Source organism: Felis catus, chromosome D1 (assembly GCF_018350175.1).
Source record: "Felis catus isolate Fca126 chromosome D1, F.catus_Fca126_mat1.0, whole genome shotgun sequence".
NCBI lineage: Eukaryota > Metazoa > Chordata > Mammalia > Carnivora > Felidae > Felis > Felis catus.
In genome coordinates this window covers 110,632,392-110,659,148 of record NC_058377.1, presented here as the reverse complement: position 1 = coordinate 110,659,148, position 26,757 = coordinate 110,632,392, and the positions used below count along the sequence as shown (strand labels likewise).

Here is a 26,757-nt window from a genome sequence, read left to right as displayed (position 1 = left end):
CCCCGCCAGGAAGAGAAACACTCCCCCATTTGGGTCAGAGCACAGAGCACAGAGGAGGTTCCTTTCCTAGCAGGCAAGGGTCTCTGTGTTAAAATGTTACGCATGGAGTATGCCTCTCTCTTGCCCTAAAAAGGCAGAACTGGCAAAGAGATCCAGGGCTAACTCTCTGCAAGTAGGCCTTCGTTACAAAAGGAAAAAAGAAAAAAAACAACAACAAAACAACAAAAGGATAATGATGAAGCTTGCATCTAAAAACAGAATTGACAACTGACTGACAGGATGGGAGCAAAGGATATAAAACTCAAAAATCACGTTCTAGGAGTAGGAGCAAACAGCCCTAAACACCTGAGAGCTGCACAACACAGTGATGTATTCTCACGAGGTAAAGGAAAAGTTTCTGAATTGTATTATAAAATCTATTCACTTAAAATTTCTTTTAAAGTTCAGTCTTCAGGGACGCCTGGGTGGCTCAGTCGATTAAGTGTCCAACTTCAGCTCAGGTCATGATCTCACAGTTCGTGGGTTCGATCCCCACGTCGGGCTCTGTGCTGACAGCTCAGAGCCTGGAGCTGCTTCCGATTCTGGGTCTCCCTCTCTCTCTGCCCCTCCCCTGCTCGCGTGCTCGCTCCCTCTCTCTCTCTCAAAAAAATAAGTAAATATTAAAGTCCAGTCTTGAGGCACCTGAAACTAATGTGTGTACACCAACCATCCCCACTACTAAGTGATCTCCTAGGTAGGATCTAGGTGCCACAAAGACAGAGCTCACAGGTCACCTGAAGGATTCCTTGGCCAACAAGTAGTCATTACTGTCTGTGGTCTTGAGCAGTGGTTCCAAAACCTAGCTACACTTCATCATTACCTGGGGAGCATTCTAAAAATATATTCTTGGGGCCCCTGGGTGGCTCAGTCAGTTGAGCATCTGACTCTTGATTTCGGCTCAGGTCATGATCTCATGGTTCATAGGATCAAGCCGTGAGTCGGGATCCACGCTAACAGCAAGGAGCCTGCTTGGGATTCTCTTCCTCCCACCGCTTCTCTGGCCCCTCCTGGCTCATTCTCATTCTCTCTCTGTCTCTCTCAAAATAAATAAATAAAACTTTAAAAAATATATTCTCAATACCACCACAAATTTCCAGAGGTGGGGTCCATCATCCTTGGTCTTAAAAATGTCCCCGGGGCACCTGGGTGGCTCAGTTGGTTAGGTGATCAACTCCTGATTTCAGCTCAGGTCATGATCTCGTGGTTTGTGGGATTCTCCCTCCCTCTCTCCTGCCCCCCGCCCCCTTCCCTGCTCACATACACACAGTCTCTCTCTCTCAAAATGAAGAAACATTAAAAAACAACAACAACAAAAAGTCCTAAGTGATTCTAATGCGTGCCAGTCTAGCATCTATCTACAACAGAGTTTCTCAACTTCTACACTATTAATTTTGGGGGCTGGGTAATTTTAGGGTGCTATCTTGTGCATTACAGACCGTTTAGCAGCATCCCTGGCCTCTTATCTTCTAGAAGCCAAATTGCACATTGCCCACTCCCACAGGCAGGACGTGCAAAAATGTCTCCAGACATTGCCAGATGTTTCTTTAGGGGCAAAACTGCCTCCCAACCATGGAACACATACCTAGAGCAAATCAAAAACCAGTTACTTGAGATTCTCTTAAGAAAAAGAAGAAATAAGACAGATGCTTAAAGCCAAGAGTCCAGGTTTATTTTTTTCAGTCCATCTCACCTACGAAAAGTAGCTAACACACTACTCAGCCCACACAAGGACTCAGATCTTGACTTATGAGGACCAAAGCACAGCTGCTTCGGCTTTTTATGAAATAAACTCAAGGCTGAGTTTTAGGTAAGTAGATAATTAGAAGAACTGCATTGCCACTACCATGTATTCTTCTTAGGGGTAATAAAACATTATAAAATTTGGACCAACATATACTGAAGCTGCCTCTCAACTGCCCAAAATATGAAATTTCAAGAAAGAAGTTCACAACGGCAACAAACTAAATACCGATCCTGACAAATACTGTTGTTTTTTCTTAAAACTTTTTTTTGTAACATTTACTTACTTTTGAGAGACAGACAGAGACAGAGCATAAGTGGGGGAGGGGCAGAGAGAGAGGGAGACACAGAATCCGAAACAGGCTCCAGGCTCTGAGCTGTCAGCACAGAGCCGGATGCGGGGCTCGAACCCATGAGCCACGAGATCATGACCCAAGCTGAAGTCGGACGCTCATGCGAATGAGCCACCCAGGCGCCCCAGTGACAAATACTGTTTTAAGAAAGAGGTTTTTGTATACTAACTAACTGGAATTTAAAACTTGAAAGAAAAAAAAAAGAGAGAGAAAGAGATTTTTGCCTGTGATAAGCACAATGCCTTTGCACCAATGCAATGCAAAAGTTACCTTAAAGGAGCGAACGTCACTCTGTCAAATCTTACCACCATTCATTTTCTGTCCAGCTGTGGTCTGATTCTCAAATTCTCAAGTAGTTAATTCAAACCAGGAAGTTTTTGTTTTGTTTTGCACACTTCACACAAAAGCTAAAGTTTTCTAATCCAAAACCCTGTTCTTAAGTTACCCCAGGCGAGATGCCCACCTCTACTTAAAAGTGCACAGGGGAGGGGTGCCTGGGTGGCTCAGTCGGTTAAGCATCCGACTTCGGCCCAGGTCATGATCTCACGGTTTGTGAGTTCGAGCCCCAGAGCCCCACATCAGGCTCTGTGCTGACAGCTTGGAGCTTGGAGCCTGGAGCCTGCTTCAGAGTCTGTGTCTCCCTCCCTCTCTCTGCACCTCCCCAGCTCATGCTCACTCTCTGTCTCTGTCAAAAATAAATAAACTTAAAAAAATAAATAAAAAATAAAAAATAAAAAAAGTGCACAGGGGCACCCGGGTGGCTCAGTCGGTTAAGCATCCGACTTGGGATCGGGTCATGATCTCGCGGTCCGTGAGTTCGAGCCCGTGTCGGGCTCTGTGCCGACAGCTCGGAGCCTGGAGCCTGCTTCGGATTCTGTGTCTCCTTCTCTCTGCCCCTCCCCTGCTCATGCTCTGTGTCTCTCTGTCTCAAAAATAAATAAATTAAAAAAAAAAAGTGCACAGAAACACTGCCCCAGTGCAAGCGAAGCACGCCAGGTCCCAAGCAAGTAACACCGAGGGAAGGGCACCACGGTTCCGAGTACCAGGGATTAAGAGACTGTGAGTATGTGTGTGACCCAGCGGATGGCATTCTGTTATTAGAGGCTCCAGACCCCCTCATCAGACACACCGAAGGCAAAACACTTCCGAAGCATCCGCGGGAGGACGGTGACTTCCCAAACGAGGCTTGCTGAAGTACATCTCAACACGCAGCACCCTCGCAAACCTCGATAACCCGGAGAACACGGACGAACAGGTACCGGGACCATAAAACTGGAGTTGACAGACATGGGGACCAATCGCACCGAGGGCCTCGTGTCCCCAGGCAGGCAGGCAGAGACTCGGACCCGAGCTCCCGACGGGCTCTTCCTCAATTAACCACCTCTCAGACAAAACACTCTGAAGCACCACTTCAGGAAACACTGGTGATTTAACGAATCTTCAGACACCCCTCTCCTGGAAAAGTTAAAATAACGTCCGGCCTCTTTTCTCCGCAAAGCTGACGGTGAAATAAACACACAGCGCTTTCCGGAGACCGTCACCGAGGGCCAGGGCTTACACGCTCACTTGACTTCCTAATGGTAATCCAAAGATTTAAACATCAAATTTAAATTGGTACCAACAGCCACTAATTGCACCAAGCTGATTCTGCGCGCCAGGCACCGTTGCTAACTCGTTCCCTCCCCGCAAACTCGCGACACGGACTCTTATTATTGCCGTATGACAGGGAAAGCAGACAAGCGGGGTAACTTGTCCAAGGTCGCAGAGCCAGCAAGGGGTGAAGGCAAGACCTCGAGCCAGGCAGCAAAGGAAAGCTGAAATCCCACCACCGCTTAGGAGACCTTCATTCGAGTGGCTGGACACCTGGAGCCCCTCTCCCACTCGCCGCCTCCCTGCAACGCGACCTTGAGGACAAAAATCAAAGTAAACTTCCCATTAGCAAAGCGGGACGACCTCCACGCCGACGGGTGCTGTGGGGACGAAAAGGAAACAACCACGTAAGAAGCAAAACATAAACAAAGCTCTAGCCGACCCGCCAGAAAGCGTTAAGAAGCACCGGGAACGCCGCGGGAGGCTCGGAGGCTGGAGCGTCGGGGCACAGGGATGCTCGCCAGGGCTCATTCCGCGCCCTTACAACCGAAAAGTCCAAGTTGAGATGGGAGCGAGCGGCACCCGGGAGGAAAGCCCTCCAAGCCCGCAGCGGACGGGCTGCTTTAAGAGGGAGGTACTTCCAGCCACACGAAGGACCACCCCCCTCGCTCATATTCGCCGGGGAGGCGTTCGTGACCAGGTCTACCTTCGAGTCACAACACGGGAGTTAAAAAGCCGCTCGGAAGGCTATTTACATACTCCGAGCCGGCTTCTGCGTTGTCCCGATGACTCTGCGGCCGAAGAGCCCAAACCCACAGAACTTGTTTCCCGCAGAACGGAGCCCAACAATGGCCTTCGAGAGTCTGCGGCGAGCTGCCGCCTCAACTTGACACGCTCGCGGGCCCGCGCCCAGAGAAGTTGTCCGGGGCGGGCCGGAGCCGAGCGGGGCCCGGCCGGGTTAGGGGCGCGCCCCGCCCGCCGCCGCCGCCGCCGCGCAAGGCCGCGGACGCCAACCCGGGCGCAAAGTTCGCCGCCGGCCCGCGGCCCGCCCCGGCGCCCGGCGCCGCCAGGCCCCCGCGGGCCGCGGCGGGCGAGCCGGCGGCTGACAGGCGCGGGCGGGGACGGGCCGCGGAGCCCGGGCGCCGCGCCTCCCCGGCCGCCGAGCGGCGAATTCCGGGGGGGAGGGGAGGGGGCCGGGACGCTCCCTCCCCGCGCCGCCGAGGCCGGGCGGAGGGGGCCTCGCCGTCGCCGCCCGCGCGCCGCGCGCCCCCCGCGCCCCCCCGCGCCGCGGCCCGCTCCGCCGCCCCCACCCCCACCCCCATTACCTGGAGGTGCCCGCGACCCGCCGCTAGTCGCGCTCAGGCGGGAAACGCGCTCACCGACACCATCAGCGAAGCGCCCAAAATGGCGGACGTATCAAGCAGGCCTTGAGTTCCCCCCGCCCTCCCTCCGGCCGCCTCGCAGCCAATCGCGACCCTATCTCCGCCCCCAGGTCCGCGCTCATTGGCCTTCCTCTCCCGCCCCCTACAGCCTATTGGATCGCCCGGCGGCCCGGTTGCGCCTACGCCGATTGGCTCACGGGCCCCGTCAGTCAAGCGCGAGGGGAGCATTCTTTTCCCATGGACTTGACGGATCCGGAACCTCTAGGACCCCGGAGTCTGGAGAAACAAATCAGAAACCGGGAGAAACCTGGCCGGGTCCCCCTACGCCGTAGCAACAGCAGGGCCTCCGCTTGACGGACGCTGCGGACCACCAATCCGATGGCCAATGCTTTTTAAAACTAAACGGAGCCAAACCAATCCTGGCCATGGAGTTGGGAGCAGTAAGGGAACCAATGAGGTAGCGAGAGCCGCGGGCAGGCGGGCTGGAGGGTCAGGAGCCGACCGTGATGACGTGAGCCACAATACGTCCCCGCAGTGGAGGGCGCCCCGAGCTGGGGAATTAGCTCAAATGGTAGAGCGCTCGCTTAGCATGTGAGAGGTAGCGGGATCGATGCCCGCATTCTCCACAGCTGCATTTTATAGGGAGGTGGGGTGGGGTCGTGCGTTCTCGGCCCCTTCCTCGCTCAAGTGGTGGCCGGGCCGGGAGTTGGGGTCAAGGTGAGGGGATGGCTGCTGCCACCCCCGGCGTCCCAGGGGGTCTGTGACCCTAGCTGTGCGTCCACACCCGCGGGAGTGAAGTGCGCGGTGGGGGGCGTCCCTTTTGCCTTACGGAAGGATTTACACCGGAGCCTCTTCCAAAATGCTCGCCCAGGGCCCCGCATCCACTGCTCGGCCTCCCCGGCAGGGAGGGGCCGGGACACTTTAGAGTAGCCCACCTTGGCCCATCTTAGACACCTTCTAATAACCCGTCTGGCTTCTCCGTAGGTGCGGAGCTCTGTCTAGAGTCACGAGTAAATCGACAGGAGGGCGGAAGTTGGCGGCAGGGCTGAGCAGCGCAGGCGAGGTGAGGGTGGTGTGGAACCCAGCCCGAAGCCGGCAGAACGCGAGCGCGCGCGTTCGCGAGGCTGCCCCGGGGGGAGTGCTGGCCTCTCGTGGGCAGCTCTCCGGCGAGCGCTGTTCTGTGCCCGGCCTGCACGGGTGCGTGGGGAGCAGAGGGTCCTGGCTCTGGCGGTCTGTGGGGGACGGTCAGACACCCCTTGTAACACAGGCCGCAGAGTGGCGGGGGCCCCTCGGGAGCAGGTGGCATTTCAGCCCCCGAACAGGGAGGACAGAACCGTGGGTTCCTGGGTCCGGGTGGCGGGGAGAGAGACCAGAGACCCCAGGGCGGAGCTTTGGAGGGCTGGGGAGGCAGGCACGATTCGGTTGTGGTGGGAGAGGAACGTGGCAGAGAGGAGGTGGCCGAGGTGGCTGCGCGATGCAGGGCCCTGCGGACAGTGCCACCGTGCCCAGGAAAAAGCAAGAATCCCTAATGCCCAGACTTGGGTTGGGCACCAGGCCGGGCGTCATAACAGGGGCTCCATGCAGGGAGGCTGGAGTCTTTAGGGCAGCTAGCTGACTCCAGTGGTGCCAGCTTGGCCACTGCAGCTCACGGAAGGCTGGTTTCTGTGACCTTCCCCAAGCCTCCTGAGAAAAGTGACATAATCTGGCCCCTGCGGGTAGGGAGGGCAGGCCCAGGAGAGCGGCCGCCAGGTTGCCTTGCAGATAGATGCTCACGATCTTTCTGTGCCCATACCCCCACCCTTGGCACCCACTCAGCCGGCCCCCAGCTCCCTCCGTCTCAGGGACTCAGGCGCCCTCTGAGCCCCCATGCCACACAGGGAGAATGAAAACCAGCGAAGCTGGGTCAACCCCAGTGCCTGGAAGCTGGGCCTCTGGTGCAAACATGCCTGCCCCTCCCCCAGCCCACCGCTTCAGCAGAGCCTGACGCTGATTCTCGAAAGACGTTGCGGCGGGTGGCTCTATTACGGTTCGGTATTATTGTCCCCATTTTATAGATTGGTGAACAGAAGCCCAGGAAGCATTCAGGCACCAGGTGTGGGCCGTGTTGGCTGAGTGAGCTCGGCTGGGTGATCTCACCTCTCTGACTCTCCAGTTCTCATCTGTAAAGTACAGTACTGATGATACCTACTAACCTGTGTCCGTGCCCTGAAGGGAGCTGGACGTCTAGGGAGGTAGCAGCCAAGGGCAGACACTATTCACCATTGATCCTGCTGCTCAGAGCGGCCGTGGGCCTGGCCAAAGGCCACACAGCTAGCGAGGAACGCAGTCGACGCGGTCGAGGTTGAAACCGGTTCAGGTGTGCTGGTGCGGAAGGGTAGGGGGAGGAGACATATGCAGATAACCTGGGGTGGGGCCGGAGCAGGCCGGCCTGGCCGAGGAAACTGCAGAAGGTGCAGAGGATCCGGTAGGGAGGACTGAGGTCTGGGCGAGGAGACTGGGAGGGACTCCTGGAGGCATTGGAACTTACAGTTTCTGCTGGGAGACTGAGGGCCGGGAAGAACTTCTGAGTTAGAAGGGGCGTGTTCAGGGCTGGCCCCACCTTGGAAAGGACGGACAGAGCAAGGGCAGCAAATCTCTGCTACAGAAGTCGCACCCGGGCCAAAGGGCCAGGCCCCAGCCGCTAGACCCAGCAGCCCGGGAAGAGGCCGCAGGGAACCCCTGGACAGGGGGGCGGCGCCTGAGATGAAGGGCTGGGCCAGGGTTGGGAGGCTGGGGAGAGCCCAGCCACACACAGAGATCCCTTTACTCATCATCATCAGAGGACTTGCCGGTACAGGCTTCAGGCTCTTTCACCCCAGACCCTGAGGAGGGTCACAGGGACATTTGCACTAGAATTAAGTGAATGATGCAGTACCTCCCCCAACATAAGTGGGCCCCCAAAGTCTCCAATTATGATGAGCTAACCTAACAGGAAGGGTTGAAGTCAGGGAGGACTTCCTGGAGGCATCTGAGCTCAGCCTATCTCCTGAGAGCCCTAGGGAGCCATTGACAGGCTTTAAGCAGGAGAGTGATTTTGAACCTTTGCATTGGCCTCAGTATCCTCAAACTTCTAGAGTTCGTGGATCACCACCTTCCCCTTTTCCCCCTAATCCTTTTATGGTTTCATTTTCACTGTTTAAATTTTCAATCCATCTAAATTTAAAAGTGTAATGAATGCCCACATACCCAGCTATCACCCCCTTAGCTTGTGGGAACAGACACAGAGCTGCCAAATTTCAGTTCTATCAAGTAATGATTTTTAAATAAAAAATTTTTAGGTAGTGATTTAAAAAAACACACACCTTATGCTATTACCATGATTTCATGAAAGAAAAGACATTTTAACCCATACGTACACTCAGAAAAAGGCTTTAAATCGAATAAGCTCAACTTGGGGGAAACGCCCCCTCCCCCATGGTCCTTCCTAATGTCATGTCACCAGGGCTCAGACCTGATCTAAGGGCTGGAGCGAGGCCACCCTGGCAGAGGACAATGCCTCGAAGGCCAGGCTGGTGCTCGGCCAGGTCATGTGTTGAGGCTGGAGGGCTGTGGGGCCAGATAGAGAGCTCTAGGAGGTAGGAAAGGTCGACCCGTTTTAACATGGAAATTAAGTTCTTCTGTTTAGTTTCTCCTCCTTTTTTTCAGCGCGTTAAGATTCAGTCTGGGTTGCCAAGGAGGGGGAGTGTTGTACTTCCTACCAAGGACTGTTCGTGGCCCCAGGGTTGGTAGAAAGGGCGGCCACTAGCATTGCTAATGATCAACCTGTCCAATCCAGCAGGGAAGAAGAGAGGGCATTTGGGGAGACGGAGTGGGGGGGGGGGGGTAGGTATGGGAGTCTGGGAGAAGCCCCCAAGGGAACAAGCCAGCAAGAGCCGAGTCTCACCCAGCTCCCCAAAACACTCAGGTTTCTTGGGGACAGACACTTCCACACCTGCCAAATCCCGGTTCCCTAGCGTCCTGCCTGGCGGCGGACATGGCCAAGATCTGGCCACCTGGATTTTGTTCAAGTGTCCAGGGCAGCTGTAGACCCACGGGGGCTGCTGGACCCGGGGCAAGGAGGAGCCCCTCACCCATTCTGGATGAGGCGAGGGAGGGCTGAGCGGAGCAAATGATAGGACCAGTGAGGCGTGAGACCCCGCAGGACTCGGGGGTGGGCGACAGAGACTTGGGGAGTAGTGGGTGTCACTGCAGAGGTGAGATGGTTGGGAAGGCTTGGGCACATTGAGCAGTGTCTGGTTGTCAGTATTGCTTGTTGTGTAAAGAAATGATTGAACAAATTAGTAAAAAAAAAAAAAAAAAAAAAAAAAAAATCTATTTTCTCCCAAGCCTTGGTTTCCTCAACTGCGAATTGGGGACACCATCTACCTAGCGGGACCGTTGTGAAGTTTAAATGAAATAAGCCAGGTTAACTTCATTTAAGACACAGCTTAGACAGCACCTCTTCCAGGAAGCCCTCCCTGCCCTCCCATCTATATAGGATGTTCTCTCTGGGCCCCAGGATATCTCAACACAATGCTCTCTCCCCCTCAGCTTTGGAAACTGTCGGCCGCGCCTTCGACAAGCCAGCAGGTTGGCCCCCCTTCCTCCTAGCTGACCTCATGGCAGCAGAGGGTCCAGCAGAGTGGCCTCTGGAGACAGGCCTGGGATGCCAGGGGGGTGTCTCAACCCTCCCCTCAGCCCATGCAGGCCGTCACCAGCAGTCAGCGGCACAGGCCACTTCTCTTCTTGCCTGACCCTGGCTGGCCCTAGGAGAACGGAGGGGACCCTCAGAATGCACGACTGAACGGAAGGGCAGGACAGTGGAGGGGGTCCCGGTAGCCCCCCGTGATGCGGCTCCTGCTTCTGAGTCGGCAAAGTCCCCCCACCCCCCACCCCCTCTGCCCACGTTGAGATTAGGGCTTTCATTGGCACCGCAGGGCTTGTGGCCCAGCCTGGAAGAACGGGGATCCTGAGTGCTCGGGAGGCCCCAACCCCCCCGCAAGAAGCTCTCTGGGGCTGGGCACCCCACCCTGGGCCTGAGAGCTCTGGGTGCACCCTCTAGGGCTGGTCCTTAGCGGTGTGACCTTGGGCAAGCACGTCATGTCCTCAGGGGCGGGTGACAGCACCCTTCCTTACCAGATGGGGCCAGCTGAAGTAAGTGAAGCTGGCCTTCCCAGGAAGATCCAGTCCCTCCTTCTGCGAAGGGGCCTTGAGCACAGGTCCCCCCTCCGCCCCCCCACCCCGATGGCAGCCCTCTTGGTCCCAGGGGCAGCAAGAACCAACAAGTCCGCCAGCCAGTCCCCTTCACCGCCAGTGCTGACCATGACCTCCGGGAACTCCTGGACAATCAGGAAGCAGGGGAGACAGTTCCCCGAAAGTCTCAGGAAACCAGCCTGGCAGACTCATATGCCTGACACCCCAGCTATGTCCCCTGGTCAGGCAGTCTGGGGAGCCCCGAGGGCCACCACCTTTCCCATTCCGCCTCCCCAGCACTGGGGCCCCAGGGTCTGAGTGTTCTGGGGTTTCCTCATCTTGGAGACTGTCACCTCCACATTCCGGGCCCTGGGGGCTGGCCAAGGGTTCGATCTCCAGTCCCAAAGGGAGGCCCTTCTTCCAGATCGCTGTGCATCGATTCTTCTGAGTGTGTCCCCGGGACTAAAAATGGTAGTTCTCCTCTGACCTCCCTGTGACATTCCAAGTGAGGTTAGTCCCTTCCTGCCTGGCACCTGGGGAACAGCCTAACTTCCTCATGACTTGCCGGCTGCTCAGTCTCCTTCAGCAGGCTGGGGAACCCCCATCCCCCGGGGGCGGGGAGCACGCCTTATCTCTCCGACGCCCCCTGTACCGACCCAGTGGGTACAGGCGGGCCTGGGGGCAGTGTTGACCGACTGCCCTTGCGGGGACCAGGCTCTACAGGGCCTGTGTGCTGGAAAGGACAAGATGGAAACGGGGGAGGGCACAGGGGCTGGGAGGTTCCCACCGGACCCTGGCAGCCCCATCCACTGGGGGTCCACACGGAATACACAGCTAGGAGGGATCCCCCTCTGTCCCTGCACCATCTCTGTGGACGGCAGGCGGTAACTGGGGCCAGCTCGCACAGAGGTCAGACAGGCCGAGGAATAGCCCGAGGCACGGGTACGTAATCTGTGGAGCCCAGGGCAAAACGAAACGCAGGGTCTCTTTCTTAAAACCCATTTAGAATTTCAGGATGGTTAACAGTGGGGCCAGGGCCCTTCACGAGGGCACAGGTCAGGCATCCTGCCTGCCCGCCTCTGCCCAGAGGCTCAGCCCGCCCCGTGGGGGCCTGACGGGGACCCGCGGTGCTCAGGAGGATCAGTGCACAACTCTGACAGCTGTCCCAGGGAGGGCGGAGGGCGGGATTCGCCCCGTGGGGACGCTCAGCTCAAAAGCACACGTGGCACAAAAGAATGGCAGTGACGTTTAAAAAAAATTAAGTTTATAAATATTTTCTCCACTGTACAAAGTTTTCCCCGGCCCGGCCCACCCCATCACTGTTCACATTTCTCGTGTTGTTGTTTTTTTTAAATCCCAACTATATTTATTTTTTTTAAATCATAAAATATATTTTTTTCTTTGTTCATATTTAAAACTATTTACAAGGGCGCAGAGAGAGGCCAGGGTGGCCCGGCGGGGGTCAGGACGAGTCCGTGCAGGGGGACGGAGGGGGAGGGAAGAGGTGAAAATAGCTCCTCTCGGTGGCAGGCGAAGGCGGGCAGCTGTCCTCCGCCGACAGGTACTGGCTGTGGGGTGTGGGCGGCGGCGGGTAGGGGTCTGAGTCCGAGTTCAAATCCAGGTAGTACTTGCTGGCCTTCCAGCGGTTGGCACTGTAGTCGCTGTCACACACATCCGTGCTGCAGGGCGTCGTCGGGGGTGCCATGCCGCGGATGATGTAGGGCCTGAAGGGGACAGAGGGGAGTGGCACCTCATCTCAGGGAGACCCCCGGGGCCCCTCAGCTGTGTGCTCCCTCTGAGCCACATTCCCCACGTCCAAAGTGGGCGTGTCTGCACCAACACACCTGGGAGCCACACTTGCCTTTTTTTTTTTTTTTTTTTTTTTTTTTTAAATGTGTAGTTAATTTTGAGAGACAGAGACAGAGCATAAGCCGGGCAGGGACAGAGCGAGAGGAAGGCACAGAATCCGAAGCAGGCTCCGGGCTCCGAGCTGTCAGCCCAGGGCTCGAAGTGGGGACTCGAACCCACGGACCGCGAGATCATGACCTGAGCCAAAGTCGGACGCTTAACCGACTGAGCCCCCCGGGCGCCCCTTGCTTGCCTTTATGGAGAACAAGGCTTGCAGAGCCTACCTGGCCTGGGCAGCTTACTTAACTTCTCTGGGCTTCAGTGTCTCATTGGGAAAATGGGGAGGATAAAACAGTACCCAGTTCAAAAGAGGCTGGTGAGGATTAAATGAGATTCTTCGTGGAAAGTGCCAGAAACAGTGCCTGACACCAGAAAGCGCTGGACGACTGTGCCCCATTTTATCATTATTACTGTGAGTGCCAGAGACCAGTGAGCCTGGAAGTCTAAAGCCATCTGACCCAGGCGGTGCCTCCAAGCGCCCCGTGACGACGCCTCCCAGACGTCTCCTGCACCGGAAGGTTCTGTCAGGGCCTGAGCTGGGGGTGGGGATCGCGGTGTGTTTCAGGGCCCCAGAGGGCTCACGGAGGGCAAGAAGGTGGAGCCAGCACCCTGGGGCCGGGGAGGGGCAGCGGGTGCCGAGAACATAGAGCAGGTGGACAGGCCTCATAGGACCCCAGGGGCAGGAAGGGACCCCGAGAGACGGGGAGGGAAGAGGTGCTATAAAAATAGGACATAATGAGAAAGGCAGGACGTGGAGCGGGGACTGAGGGGCCTGGCCAGCGTGGATGTGACAGCCTGGGGACAGCCACCCACAAGGCTGCTGGGGACACACTGGGACGCTGAGGCACTGGGGGCAGGGGGAGCACTGCGGGCCCTTGACTAGGGCAGTGGCTCGCTCTTCTTCCGGCCCGGAGTCCCTGAAATGGCCACCAGAGGGCAGGCGCGACGCGCTCTGAGGCTCCCCCGCTCCAGGCAGCTCTAGGGAGCAGGGAGGTGCGGGCCACTCTCCAGCTTCTGCCTCCCCCTTGGGGCGAGCGGCCCCATGCACCTGTGTGGTAGGCCTGTGGGCTAAGGCCACCGGGCTGGAGGTCACCCCAGGCTCGGACCTGGCCCCTGGACAGAGGCCAGCACACCCAGATGCCTCTTCTCAGCACCCTCAAGGGCCCCCTCCCAACCCAGGGGGGTGGGGTGTGCCACCCCAACACGGACCCCCCGGGGGGCTGAGAGGATCATCCCAATCAAGGGCCCTCCGCGGCAGGTGCCACCCCTGCACTCATGAGACTTGGGGCCCTTACGGGACGGAGGCGGCAGAGGTGGGCATCACTGCCAGAGTCCCGCAGCTGGATTCAAACACAGTCAAACCTTGGCCCCTGTGCACGGGCCTCCCTAGGCAGTGGAACCTGGCTATGCCACAGTGGGAATCCCCTGGTGGCGCCATTCAAGGCCACGCCTGCCCGGGCACGTCCCGACTTAAAAATAAAAAAACAACCCAGAGCTACGTCTACCTTCTAGAGCCTGCTCAGAACACGGGGTTCGGTTCCTGGACTCAGCAGGTAGGCCCGGCTTGCCCCACGGGGAGGCAAGCCAGGTATGGTCTGAGCGGCTGGGAGAGCCCACCAGCCCCCCAAACCCCTCTTCCCAGGTTTCCTGACCCGGGAAACGGGGACCGGGGGTCCTGCTCTATCACAGGCTTGTCTGGAGGCCCAGACGGCCACAGGTATGGAGGGCGGTGGCAGGAACTTCGTACCTGTAGGGTCTCGCAGCGGTGGGAATGTTGGAAGAGTAGAACATGTCCACGTTGTACAAGGAGGGGTCCGTGGCGGGGGACGGCGGCGGGTTCAGGATCTGAGGAAAGCAAGCAAAGGTTACGCCAGCCTGACGGAAGCAGGCACTCCCTATGGTGCGCCCACCCCGGCCCGAGCAGGCGGGCAGGGCTGGGAGGGGCCCGCTTGGCTCCGCAGGCCCCTCACGGTCTGTACGGTTCCGAGTCGGCGTTCGTGAGACTTAGGGAGTGGACAGGAAGCCACAGCCGTCCCCCCTGAAGGTTGTCACGGTGAGAGGCAACCCCGCCTGTGGCCCAAATACCACCCCGCAGACCAGCCGTGACCCCGGGCCCACACCTGAAGGGCTGGAGTCTGCCAGGTCCCTGAGGGCAGCAGAAAAGGCCTTTGTGGCCAGGCAGATGTGTGTGGGTCCTCCTGTTCCATCACCCCCGCAGCTGCAGTGTGCCCCCGCCCCCCAGCGGTGAGGGACCTCAGCTCTCTGGGCCTCCACTTCCCCATCTCTAAAGTGGGCCCCTTGGTGACACGTGGTAAGTAACCTACGCTCCTTATTCTGCGGAGGGTCCTCTTCAGCCCAAATAGCCAGCCTTGGGGAGCCTTCAGGATCTGACCCCAAAGTTGGGAGGGCACGATACTGAGGGGGGTGTCATTCAGAGCGGGGAGCAGAGACCAGGCAGGGAAACCTAGCGGAGAGGGCCTCCCAGAGGTGCCCCCACACCCCAGCTCTTGGGGTCCCGTTTCCTCTTCTGCCCACGTATCGGACTAGAGCTGGTTCCCCCCAGCGCACTGCTGACGGGCTGGTCTTCCCACGTTCCACGGGCGCAGCCCCTCAGCGACTTGGGCTCGGGAGAGCGCTTCCTTCTGGTCGGGTCAACGCGGCAAGCGGTGTCTCTACGCTGTGGGACACTACGATGGTGGCTGTGGGTCACCGTCCACCTGTCCGAGCCCGCAGAATGTACGAGAGCAAAAGCGAACCGTACTACGCGCTCTGGACCTTGGACGGCTGTGACGTGTCCACGGGGGTTCATCAATGACTGTTATTCATCAAGCACTACATGACTCTGGCACAGGATGGGCAGGAGGCGTGTGGGAAATCTCTGTACCTTCCTCTCAATTTTGCTGCGAAGCTAAAATTGCTCATACGCAAAAAGTCTTTGGGGCCCCTGGGTGGCTCAGTCAGTTGAGCGTCCGACTTCGGCTCAGGTCATGATCTCACAGTTCATGAGTTCGAGCCCCACGTCGGGCTCTGCTGGCAGCTCGGAGCCTGGAGCCTGGTTCGGATTCTGTCTGTCTGTCTGTCTGTCTCTCTCTGTCCCTCCCCTGCTCATGCTCTGTCTCTCTCTCCCGCAAATAGAAACAAACATTCAAAAAATTAAAAAAAAAAAAAAAAAAAAAAAGGAAGTCTTTAAAACAAAAAAGCACATTTCTAAAACTGGTGAAGTCTGAATAGGGCCAAAGAATATCACACCAACGGCCCAGTACTTCCGTTGTGCTGTTACCATAGACTGAACGTTTGTGTCCCCAGAGGTCCTATGTCGAGTCCTGACCCCCGAGTGATGATAGTGGGAGGCGAGGCCGTCGGGAGCTGATCTGGTCCTGAGCGGGGAGCCCACGTGAGCCCGGCCGCCGACCTCGCGCGGCAACCTCACCCCTTCCGCCGCGTAGGGAGGAGACGGCCGTCGGTGATCCAGAACTGGGCCCCCGCTAGATGCCACGGACCCCAAATCTGCCAGCGTCTGGATCTCAGACTTCCCGGCCTCCGAAACTGTGACAAGCAGGTGCTAAAGCCACCCAGCCGACGTTATCTCTGTCAGAGCAGCACAGAAGGACTAAGAGGACGTTAGTTACGCGAGGTGTTACCTGTGGGGGAATCCGGGTGAAGGACAGAGGAGGTCTCTGTTCTTACAACCGCACGTGAATTTACAATGATCTCCGAAAGCCAAACTATCACCCTCTCGGCTGGGAAAATAAAGCCCATACTCTTGGATACTTGCCTGTGTACAGATTACCCCGAGGACACATAAGAAACTCACCACGGATGTGCCTCTGGGGGGCAGGGGTTCACGCTCAGCGTGAGGGGGTGACCGTCTTTTCACTGTACGTTCTACGGTACCTTTTGAATTTTGTACCATGAGCATATATTTCTGATGTGAAACAATATAGTTAATTTATTGTTTGTTTTTTTGAGAGAGGAGGCAAGCAGGGGAGGGGGGTGGCGGGGACAGGGGATCCAGAGAGGGCTCCGTGCTGACAGCAGTGAGTGGGACGTGGGGCTTGAACTCACGAACTGCAAAATCATGACCTCGGCCGAAGTCGGACACTCAACCGACTGAGCCACCCAGGTGTCCCTTGTAGTTATGTTACAAATAGCTGGCTTCGTGCAGGGTCTGTGTTTGGCGTGATGAAATGTGCTAAAATCTACGGTGGTGATGCTCGCACGTGTCCGTGAATTTGCTAACCACCGCCGAATTCTACCCTGTAAGCGGGTGATTGGTGTGGTATGTAAGTTACATCTCAACAAAGTTTTTAAAACGATAGCTGGGGGGGCGCCTGGGTGGCTCAGTCGGTTAAGCGTCCGACTTCGGCTCAGGTCATGATCTCACGGTTTGTGAGTTCGAGCCCCGCGTCGGGCTCTGTGCTGACAGCTCAGAGCCTGGAGCCTGCTTTGGATTCTGTGTCTCCCTCTCTCTCTGACCCTCCCCCGTTCATGCTCTGTCTCTCTCTGTCTCAAAAATAAATAAACATTAAAAAAAAAATTTAAAAATAAAAAAAATTAAAAAAAAAATAAAACGATAGCTGGGGGCGCCTGGGTGGCTCAGTCGATTGAGCCTCTGACTTTGGCTCAGGTCATGAGCTCACGGTTCGTGAGTTCAAGCCCCACATTGGGCTGTCTGCTCTCAGCACAGAGCCCACTTTGGGTCCTCTGTCCCCTTCTCTCTCTGCTTCTCCCCTGCTCATTCTCTCTCTCCCCCTCTCTCAAAATAAATAAGTTAATTAATTTTAAAAAATAGCTGGCTGGGGGCACCTGGGTGGCTCAATCTGCTAAGCATCCGACACTTGATTTCAACTCGGGTCATGATGTCAGGGTTCATGGGATCGAGCCCTGCCTCAGTGAGGAGCCTGCTTGGGATTCTTTCTCCCCTCTCTCTCTGCCTCTCCCCTGCTCATGCTCTCTTTCTCTCTCTCCCTAAATAAACTTAAAAGAAAAAAAATAGCTGGTTGGTAATAGTGTCATCTCTTGCTAATAAGACCCCCTCCCCTCAGCTCCCAGCAGAGCCAGAGGACCGAGAAGCCAGGGGACTGAGCCTCCCGGTATCTGCATGGGGGACCCAGGGGGCTGTCCTGGAGTGAGCTCGGCCTTTCACGATCGCCAGTATTTCCAGCTGGTCATGTGGCACACGTGAATGTCAGGGGGACAGGAGCGGCAGAGAGGACCAGGCGGACGGTGGGGAGTATCCTAAACTCCAGGCTCTCGGCTCTTGGCTTCTGCTGCCCCTAGACGCAGCCCCGGCCTGCAGCCTCCTGGAGACGCGGTTCCCAGCAGGTGAGGCCGCGACAGCGACCCTTGCTGCCCCCTTCCTCCCAGACGCCTGCCAGTGTCAGATGTGCTAAGGAGGGGACGGCCCGGACATGAGAGACACAAGAAGGGCAGCAACACCCAGCCCTGGCGGGTGGGGCTTCCTGGAGACCCCCAGAGAGAGCGCAAGAGGCAGAGGTCACCTTAGAGGAGCATCTGTTGCAGGAAGTTGGGTTTTTAAGGATCAAAAAGCACAGAACCACGTAACGTCAGCCCTGATGCTTGTATACACAGATTCACACTCACGCATCAAGCTCGCCCCGTTCCCTGGGGCTCTGCCCTTGGGAATGTCCTCCCCAGCCTCGGGAGAGGTCCCCTGGCAGGAACCTGTAGGGGGCTCGGGTGCTGGGGGCTTCTGTGTGTCACCCTCTGCGTGACCACTTCTCTCTAGCGTGTGGCTTGCCTCGGACTAGGCCCTCACCCACTCCGGCTCTGGAAGCTCAGCCACAAAAGTCACCTGTGAGTGCCAGCCCTTTGGAAAACAACCCAGCTGTTTTCTGGGACCCAGCAAGGGCCTAGGAGGGAACATCGGGTGCTCTTGGCAGGGACAGCAAGGAGAAAGTCACACAGGCACACTGGGAGCACCCCGTCCAGACAGGCCCTACAAGAGACACAGTCACGGACAGGGTGGGCCTGAGAGGGTCAAAGACAATCTCCGGGACACTGAAATGCCCGGCGGCAACCCGGGAGGTGGGGTTATGGGGGAGACTCCGCCCTTGATATTGTTATGGGGTTTCCAGATTAGCCACCACGAACAAGGAGCACCCTTTCTAAACAGGAAAAAAAAAAAAAGTCACAAGGGAAAAACGACAAGATGTGCAGAGAGGGGAAAGTGAACGCTGTCACCATTCTCTGTGACGGCGGGACAGCTGATAATTCCAGAAATGCCGAGGTCACAGGAAGGGGTCCGCCTGGCCGGCCACCGATGGTGGGGACCCCCCCGGATGGCCGGGCCTCCTCCCGCGCCCACTCACCGGCGGGTACAGCGTGGCCTTGGTGCTGGATGAGCTGCTGGACGAGGCCCCGGTGACGTGGTTCCGGTCGTAGAGGGGCACCCCGCCCCGGCCGCCCATCAGGCTCACGGAGCTCATCACGGACTTGCCGCAGGAGATGCCTGCCGCGGGGGGAGGGACGAGGTGGCTCAGGGGCCGGGCCACCCCCCCCCCCACAAAGCACACCCTCCTCGGCTCCCGCGGCCCCCAGGCCCAGGTTCAGGCCCCTCTGCCCACCGCCAGGGTGCGTCTTCCCCGCTCACCCCAGCCGTGCCCAGGGCCCTCGCGCACGTCGGCTCCTCACCTGTGAAGGGGCCGTGCTGTGAGCCGCCGGGGGCTATGAAATGCAGGGGTACGTGGGGGGTCCCGCTGACGTACTCATGCGGGAAGGGCCCGTTGGCCCCCGTGTAGCGCTGACACACCACGCGCTGGCAGACGAAGTAGACCCCGCCCATGACAAAGAGCGAGAGGATGATGCCCACGACCGGCCCGATGGCACTGCCGTGGGCCGGGGTGTCGTCGGAGGGCGGCTTGGTGATCTCTGCCAGAGGACGGGCGGGAAGAGACGGTCGACGTTAACCGAGAAGGACAGGCCCTCCCGCGGGGGGTGGATGCCGTGTGCCCTGGAGGGGCCGCTGGGGTCCAGGCACAGCACCCGCTGGGGGAGGGCGGGAGGAAGGGAGAAGCTGGGTGCTGGGGTGCCACGCCGCCTCCCCCCCACCCTGGCCTGCCCGGAGTACCCTCCCCCCTCCGCCCCACCCCTGGCGGAGCTCTCCACGCTGCCCGACAAGCCCTCAAGAGCCGTCTCAGGTTCATCCCCCAGGGTCCGAGGGCTCTCTGGAGGCCCGGTGACGCCCCAAGTCAGGTGGGCCAGGAGACCGCTGGAGCCGGTCACCAGGAGCTGACAGGGGCCACGGGGGTGGGGGCAGGCAGGCAGGGCCCGGGGGCTCCGAGCCGCGCCAGCGGGGGACTTGGCCCACGCGCAGGGGCAGAGCTGGGCTGATGGAGACCCTGGGGGCCGGAGGCCTTCACCAGCAGGGCTTGCTGAGCCCCACGCGCCTGCTGACACAGAGGTCCCAAGTGAGGGCAGTGTGAGGGGCAGGGGTCAAGCCCAGGCTCGGGGGGCCCAAAGGTCTTTCTGGGCATCCTGACGGGGCGACGAAGGCGGGGGGTGGGGGGGTGCTCCTCAGGCTGCCCCCCGCCCTGGGGAGGGAGCACGGAGACTCTAAAGTCAACTTCGGCGAAAAGAACGTTCACTTTCCCATCAGGCCCAAGGATTCCGTCCACCACGTCCCCTCTTGCCAGCCAGAACCCAAAGCAGAGGAGGCAAACCGCCGGCTTGGGCGACCGGACCAGACTCTGGGTAAGTGTTGCCCCTGACACCGGAGGCGCCATCATGCCAGAGGCTGAAGAGAGACACGGCCAGACTGGCGCCTGCCAGCAAAGGGGTGGGGGCGTGACCCCCGGTGGCACCCACGGCCGCCCGCCGGCCCCAGGTCACTCACTTTCTTGAGACGCTAACTGAGGTGCCTCACCTCGCTTCACACGAAGGGACAACGTGCTCAGGGAGCCCTCCTCCTTCCCTGCTCTCAACACCCCTCTCCCGTAGTCAGCTCTCAGCCCAGATACCTCTACGGTGAATGCAGAGCCCACGTCCTCAGACGTGTGCACACATTCCCACTTCCTGTCTGAGACTCCGGCTCCCTCCCCGTCGGAATCAAAGACAGCCCTTCAAGAGCCACCACCTCCAGGAAGCCTCCCTGACTGCCCTGGCCTCACATCCCATGGCCGCCGTACCCCTGACCGTACAGGCCACGTCACTCACGGGGCACGAAGTACCATGCGCCTCCTCGCCAGAGAGCAGGCTGGCAGGGAGAGGGCCACCCCGACCCCCATCCTCTGATGGGGATGCCTGACAGAGGCTGCCGAGTGAGGTCCTGGCGGGCAGAAGCGTGCCCTCTCAGGCACAGTCAGCCCCAACCACAGGGGCCTGTCTCCGTCACAGCCGGAAATACCCCCATGGGCTCACGCGCCCCCCTCCCCCTCCCAGCTCAGCCCCACAGCTGCCCCTACCTCCAGGCAGGCTTCCCTGCCGGCCTCCCCCAAGGCCAAGTGCTCCCAACCTCCCAACCTCCTCTGTCCGTGTACCAGGCCCCCAGCATATCTTCTCCCTCTAGACCCCACACTCGTGGGGAGCACCCCAGCCCAGGGTGAACCCTCCACGGGAAGCTGGCTCACCGCACATGAGCTCATCCGAGCCGTCGATGCAGTCAGGGAAAGAATCACACTGCTGCTTGATGAGGACACACTGGCCACTGGCGCACCGGAACTGGTTGGGCAGGCAGACGGCTGCAGGGGGAGAGCTTGCGCTCAGAGAGGCTGCGGGGCGTGACGCCGCCAGGAGGGCGAAGTGGACAGCCGCCAACCAGCGCTTCCCGCCCCGCCCCCGAGACCCAACGGAAAGGTCTGGGTTCCAAACGCAGAACGGACAAACAGGACTCTTTCTAGGATGGGTTCAGGGAATGGTCACAGCAAATGCGGTCTCCACCCTCCCCTCGATGACCCCTATTCCAAGGTCTAGGCACGGCTGGCAGGGAAGGGACCTCAGTGACTCCCAGGAAGTACTTATCAGGCTCCTACCACAGCTCAGGCCCACGCAGAGCCAGGACTAACACAGCCCCTGCCCCGAGGCTCTCCTGAGTTATGGGGAGGTGACAGCCAACTAGAGGAATGACCTAGAATGGGTGGGAGCAGGGGCAGGTGACATCTCAGCAGAGCTCCCAGGGTGGAGGATTAGGAAGGGGGAGAAGGGCTCAACCAGGAAGGAAAAGGCAGCTCACGGCCTTTTAGACTAAGAGGAGGAAGGCTGGGTATGGCCTGTTTCCCTCGTGTTCCAGAACGCCAACCCAGAAGGAGCTACCGTTGCAGAGGAGGGCACTGCCCAGGGGACTCAGCCATCGCCCACCCCCAGTGCTTGCTATCCAAGCTCTCCAGCCACCCTGCCCCACCCCAAGCGCCCCTCCCTGGGAGCCGGAGGTGAGAGGACCCTGTCCTCGCAGCGGGTGGGACAATTTGTTGGTAACAAAGGAGAGGAAGCTTCTGAAAGAGAAGGTGCAGCCCAGAGCCCGAACTAGGGCATGCTGTGGGTGCTGCACGTTGCTCCCAGAGAAACATTACAGGGGGAGAGGCGGGGGGGACGGTTCCCAGCCAGGGCTCCTGCCATCCTCTGAGACGGCCACCTAAACACTCGTGCTAGGGCAAGGCTGTATGGCTGGGCTCAGCAAACGTCTCTGCAAAGGGCCAGGCAGCAGGTATTCAGGCCTTGAGGGCCATGGGTCTCTATCGTTTTAGTGCAAGTAAACAAGCGAGCCTGGCTGTGTTCTCACGCAACTTTACGAAACCTGGTGGCGGTCTGGATCTGACTCTCAGGCCGCGGTTTGCCAACCCCTGGCCTCCCACCTCCATCAAATTCTCGGAGGGTCCATAAGCTGCAAAGACTTAACATCTGCGGCTGTACAGGACCCGCTGAGGAGATGAGCCCCCACCCCCGGGCCTTCATCTTCCGTAAACGGCTGCTCATCACGAACGGGGACAGTAGACGGTGATCCACCAGTTGTGGGTTATCTCACAACAGCAGCCGGTGGCTACGGGGGAGGCAGAGCAGCCCATCAACAGCTCGGCGGCAGTCGTGGGGCCGTGGTGCTGACGCTCTGTGGCACGAAACCACTGAGCAGGTCGTTTATAAAAGGGAAATTCAGAGAACACCCAGAAACAGAGGTTAAGGTTAAACAGAGGTTAAGACCGCACTGCTAAGGTCTAAAGGAAGATCCTGCTGGTCAGAGTGGACCAAGATGACTGAAGCACATCTTTTTGTCACGTTCAGCTCACCGGGTTGCTAGAAACCACCCAGGAACAAGCATTATCCCACAGACTGCTCTGTGGAGGGCAGCGCTGCCTTTGGGGACGGGGATTTATCCAGCTGACTACTGGATTTGCCTGGGGTTTTTGTGAAACTCTTGAGCCAAGGGCGGAAGGCAAGTGACTCTCCCAGCCTGCCTTCGAGCCAAACTACTTGGCAGGACAGGGTGGGTGGCAAAGTTTTCCTCCGTGGGCCTACGAATAACATTTTCCTCTCCCAACCTGAGGATTTAGCGATTTCGCTGCGGACAAACGTTCTACCCTACTCTTGCGTGGCCAGCCTGGGTTCACGCTCCGGGAGGACGACAGGGCAAGTGGCTTGCAGGGGGTGGGAGAATCTCAGGAAGGGGGCAGCCAGGATGAGGCCGGGGAGGGCGGGGTTGGGGCAGGGCCTGCGAGGGTCCTGGTCCAAGCCAGGGTCGGGCAAAGGCGGGGGCGGGGCCAGCGGGCAGGGGCGAGCCAGTGGGCGTGCCCATCCCAGGGCTGCCGGGGGCGGGGCCAGCGGGCGAGGGCGGGGCCGCTCTCACCGTCGCAGTCCGCCTCATCCGAGCGGTCCTGGCAGTCGGCCTCGCCGTCGCAGCGCAGGCGCAGGTCGACACACTGGCCCCGCGCGCAGGGGAACTGGGCCGCCGAGCACACCGGGCAGCCCTCCTCGTCGCTCTGGTCGTCACACTCGGGGAAGCCGTCGCAGCGCCAGGCCCCAGGTATGCAGTCGATCTCCCCAGTGGCACACGCGAACTGGTCTGGCGAGCACGTGGGAGGCTCTGCAGAGAACAGGAACACCATCACGCCCCGCCCCGCCGGGCCATGCGCCGCGGTTCAATCACGGTGCGGCACCCGAGCGTCTCCACTGCAATGTGACCTGCCGCTGTGAATCTTCTTTGTTGCCTTTTTTTTTTAACCGTAGAGGGGATGGGGGGTGTTCGGGAACCTGGGCTTGAAGCAGCAGGTACTACACCAAGTTGAGCAGAAAACGCTCTGGGCTGGAAACTCGACCCCGACCGCTGAGACGCCAGGGCACAACCGCTTCGCGTGAGTCTCCATCCCCTCCCATGCAACTCAGGGCACTGGGCCAGGTCTCTGAGGATGCCCACGGTACCCCCCAACTGGAGCCCTGCCTTTACCTGCCTGGGGTCCCAGGCTGGGCTGCCAGTCTGCTGCACCGTGTGCACGTCCGCCTGGCCACACCTGAGTGTCCATTGTGCGCACACACGCACACGCACGTACACACGCACACCCCTTAGGAGATGAAGGGTCAGAGAGCAGGTGCTCAGGACCAGCACCTGTTACAGGTCTGGGGCAGCTGCTGCAGTGGGACTGGGACTTCGTGGGACCCACGGACACGGCGGGGGCCGGTGGAGGACCTGCAGGGTACCTTGCTGAGGAGTGAGCTAAGGAGAGGCAGGAAGGCGAGAATACCACGGTGAGGGGGTGCAAGGAGGAGTAGGAAGGCTCCCAATGGAGGGAGTCACCTGAAGATGGGGAGCTGGGTGGGTGGAGAGGAGACCTGGGGCCACCTCCTACCAGCTGACCACGGTGAGTCGTTCCACTCCTCAGATCCAACTTCCTCAGCGCAGGCCAAGTGCAAGCCAGGACATGGTTGGGGCACAGGGTGGGACAGGAGGGAGTTGGACAAGTCTGGGGTTGAACCTAGCCCCCCTCGGCAACCGTACAACCAGACAACCCCCCCCCCCCAGCTCCCCCGATCTCCATTTCCTCGTCTCTGAAACAGAAGCAGCAACGCTAGACCCACGCCCCTCACAGGACAGCAAGGTGAGTGTAGATGTGTGTGGCCGTGCCGACTTGGGAAGGGCTCAAACAGCTTTCATGATGGTGTGCTGAGAATGCTGTCTGGCTCCTGCCACTTCACGAGGCACGAGGGTCCACGTCACCCCTGAGAGCCCCTCGGAACTCTTATCCTTCTGTGCTGTCCCCAGAGAAGTAGCCAGGCATCAAGTCTGAAGGGCCAACGGCAGGGGAGGGGCAGAGGGGCACGTCATTCAGGAGCCCCAAGGCTGTGGTCCAAGGGAGAGCACAGCACTCTGTGCAGCCCCCTCTTTTCCAGGGCAGCCTGGACATCTGTGGGAGTGGCAGAGCCACTCAGGCCACAAAGCCACTTGAGCCCTGGGGCTGGAACCTGGGAGAAAAGCCATAAAGACGCTCAGGAGGGTCAAAGCGGCCCCAGCAGGGACAGCCAAATGTCCCCTCTGCTCTCAGCAAAGCTCTCTGGGGTTCACAGTGTGAGAAAGGACCAGCGAAAGCTCCTGTGGCCCTACCCCTTGAGCTCCTTGGCAATGGACAGTCTCTCCAGGGGCAAGGCCAGCTGAGGACAGGCATCTGTGTTGTACTGGTGGGCATGTGCTGACTGTCTTCTGTGTAAGACACAGTGTGGGTGCCGTAAGGGGTGAGGATAAGCAGAAAAGGGGCAGGATGAAGACCAGCCCCCAGGAGCTCACAGAAGAGAAGGGGAGATGAGAAGATCCAATGTGACCTGGGGGACACTGAGGGCAGCAGAGAGGAAGCCCCAGGATTTGGGCTTCGTCACAAGTGACAATAACGGTCGTCCCTTTTTGTTACTACTGCCCAGTGTCCCACAAGTAATAGCAGCTGGCATTCCCGTGTGCCGTGTCGGGGACCATGCAAAGTGCTCGTTACTTAACGTCACAACAACTCCAAGGTAGGCACTCTCGACTGCTCTATTTTGCAGAAGAGAAAGTGGAGGCTCAGAGAGGGCAAGTGACCAGCTCGGGATTGCTGGGAAGTGGTAGGGCTGGGATCTGAACCAGGTCTGTCTGACCTTAAAGCTTATATTCTTGACCACTCCCCACTCAGCTTTAGGGAAAGAAGAGAATCAAGCATGGAAGGAGAAAGAAAAGATAAAACTACAAAAAGAAAACAGACAAGCCTGCTACTGGAGTTGCAGACTTCAGCACCCCTGCCTGACAGCTCACAGGCAGTCGGGGGGAATACAGACGGCTTGAACACCACCATCCGTCAACTGGATCTAACTGATGTCTACAGAACACTTCCCCCAGTAGGAGTAGATGACACACTCAAGCTGACATGGAACACTCACCAAGAAAGATCACATGCTGGGTCATAATATTAAAAGGATAGAAATCATAAAAAGTATGTTCTCTGACCACAGCGGAATTAAACAGAAATCAGTAACAGACTAATAGCTGGGAAATCCCCAAATATTTTGAAATTAAACAACACACTTCTAAATAACTCAGGGGACAAAGAAATTGTCTTAGGAGAAATTTTAAAACATGTGAACAAATTGAAGAAGATATAATTTATCAAAATTTGTAGGATGCAGCAAAAGCAGTACTTAGAGGGAAATTCATAGCCCCGAATGCATACCCTGGAACAGAAAGGCAGGTGAAGGGAGAGTTGGCCCTGGAGAATGGATGCCACATTGAGTGTGACTTTAAAAGGATGCTGGGCATGGGGCGCCTGGGTGGTGCGGTCGGTTAAGGGTCCGACTTCAGCCAGGTCACGATCTCGCGGTCCGTGAGTTCGAGCCCCGCGTCGGGCTCTGGGCTGATGGCTCGGAGCCTGGAGCCTGTTTCTGATTCTGTATCTCCCTCTCTCTCTGCCCCTCCCCCGTTCATGCTCTGTCTCTCTCTGTCCCAAAAATAAATAAACGTTGAAAAAAAAAAATTAAAAAAAAAAAAAAAAAGGATGCTGGGCAGAGACCTGGCAGGCAGGGAATCAAGTCCCTGTCCGGTGTCCCAAGAGAAACTGCTGAGGTCACACCTACCACCACAGGTCAGCAGGTTCTGCAGGAGCACGAGGTGGACTGGGCATGAGCACCGTGGTGTCCCGTCACCCTTGGCAATGCAGATGTGGGAGCAGCCACCGTTGTCCCGGGCACACGGGTGGGCCGCTGTGGAGACAAAAAGAGAGAGGGGGTCAGGCTCGGCCTCTCACCTCAGGACTGTAGCCCCAAGGGTGCTGGAAACTAGGGCCAGGCAAGAACTCACAAGAATGGTCACTCCTATAGGCCAGGCCCCTGCAGTTAATCCCACTTAATTCCCGGGGCAGCTGACAGAGTCTACTTCCATTAACGTGCATTTTAGAGACAGGAAGACGAGAGGCTGAAAGCACTCACAGAACTGGCCCAACATCACACCCTAGCCCGTCTACACTAGCTCCCACTGCTCCCACAACCATCACTCTACACTGCCTGTCTCTCATGGTGTAGTGCACCACCCCCCACAAACATATGTCCACGTCCTAATGCCTGGAACCTGTGAATGT

The 26,757-nt window shown here is 58.2% G+C and overlaps 2 protein-coding genes and 1 long non-coding RNA gene across 32 annotated transcripts in view; 1 reads left to right on the top strand and 2 right to left on the bottom strand.

Annotated features, from left to right (window-relative positions):
* Window positions 1–5,197, bottom strand: part of PPP6R3 (protein phosphatase 6 regulatory subunit 3) — a 135,949-nt gene extending 130,752 nt beyond the window's left edge. For 28 of the 29 annotated variants that reach the window (XM_019812796.3, XM_003993712.6, XM_023240162.2 and 25 more), the window contains exon 1: window positions 5,048–5,197. The gene's annotated coding sequence lies outside the window, so the exon portion shown is untranslated. Of the gene's footprint in view, window positions 1–4,481; window positions 4,666–5,047 lie in introns of those variants that run through there. The other variant, XM_019812792.3, reaches the window with a different exon arrangement.
* Window positions 5,198–11,557: 6,360 nt separating this feature from the next.
* LRP5 (LDL receptor related protein 5) overlaps window positions 11,558–26,757 on the bottom strand; it is a 105,563-nt gene continuing 90,363 nt past the window's right edge. The window contains exons 17-23 of the mRNA XM_023240160.2: window positions 26,258–26,383; window positions 23,019–23,255; window positions 20,812–20,922; window positions 18,878–19,114; window positions 18,556–18,695; window positions 13,971–14,068; window positions 11,558–12,039 (exon numbers count right to left, since the gene is read on the bottom strand). Coding sequence (XP_023095928.1) covers window positions 11,778–12,039; window positions 13,971–14,068; window positions 18,556–18,695; window positions 18,878–19,114; window positions 20,812–20,922; window positions 23,019–23,255; window positions 26,258–26,383 — 1,211 coding nt within the window. The 3' untranslated portion in view covers window positions 11,558–11,777. The remainder of the gene's footprint in view (window positions 12,040–13,970; window positions 14,069–18,555; window positions 18,696–18,877; window positions 19,115–20,811; window positions 20,923–23,018; window positions 23,256–26,257; window positions 26,384–26,757) is intronic.
* LOC102901819 lies at window positions 23,250–25,666 on the top strand. 2 transcript variants are annotated; one of them, XR_002736452.2, is made up of 5 exons: window positions 23,250–23,523; window positions 23,784–23,914; window positions 24,189–24,264; window positions 25,079–25,168; window positions 25,324–25,666. It is a non-coding gene; the product is annotated as an uncharacterized LOC102901819 (long non-coding RNA). The 2 variants fall into 2 exon arrangements; XR_441374.4 differs by having other exon boundaries at window positions 23,250–23,914.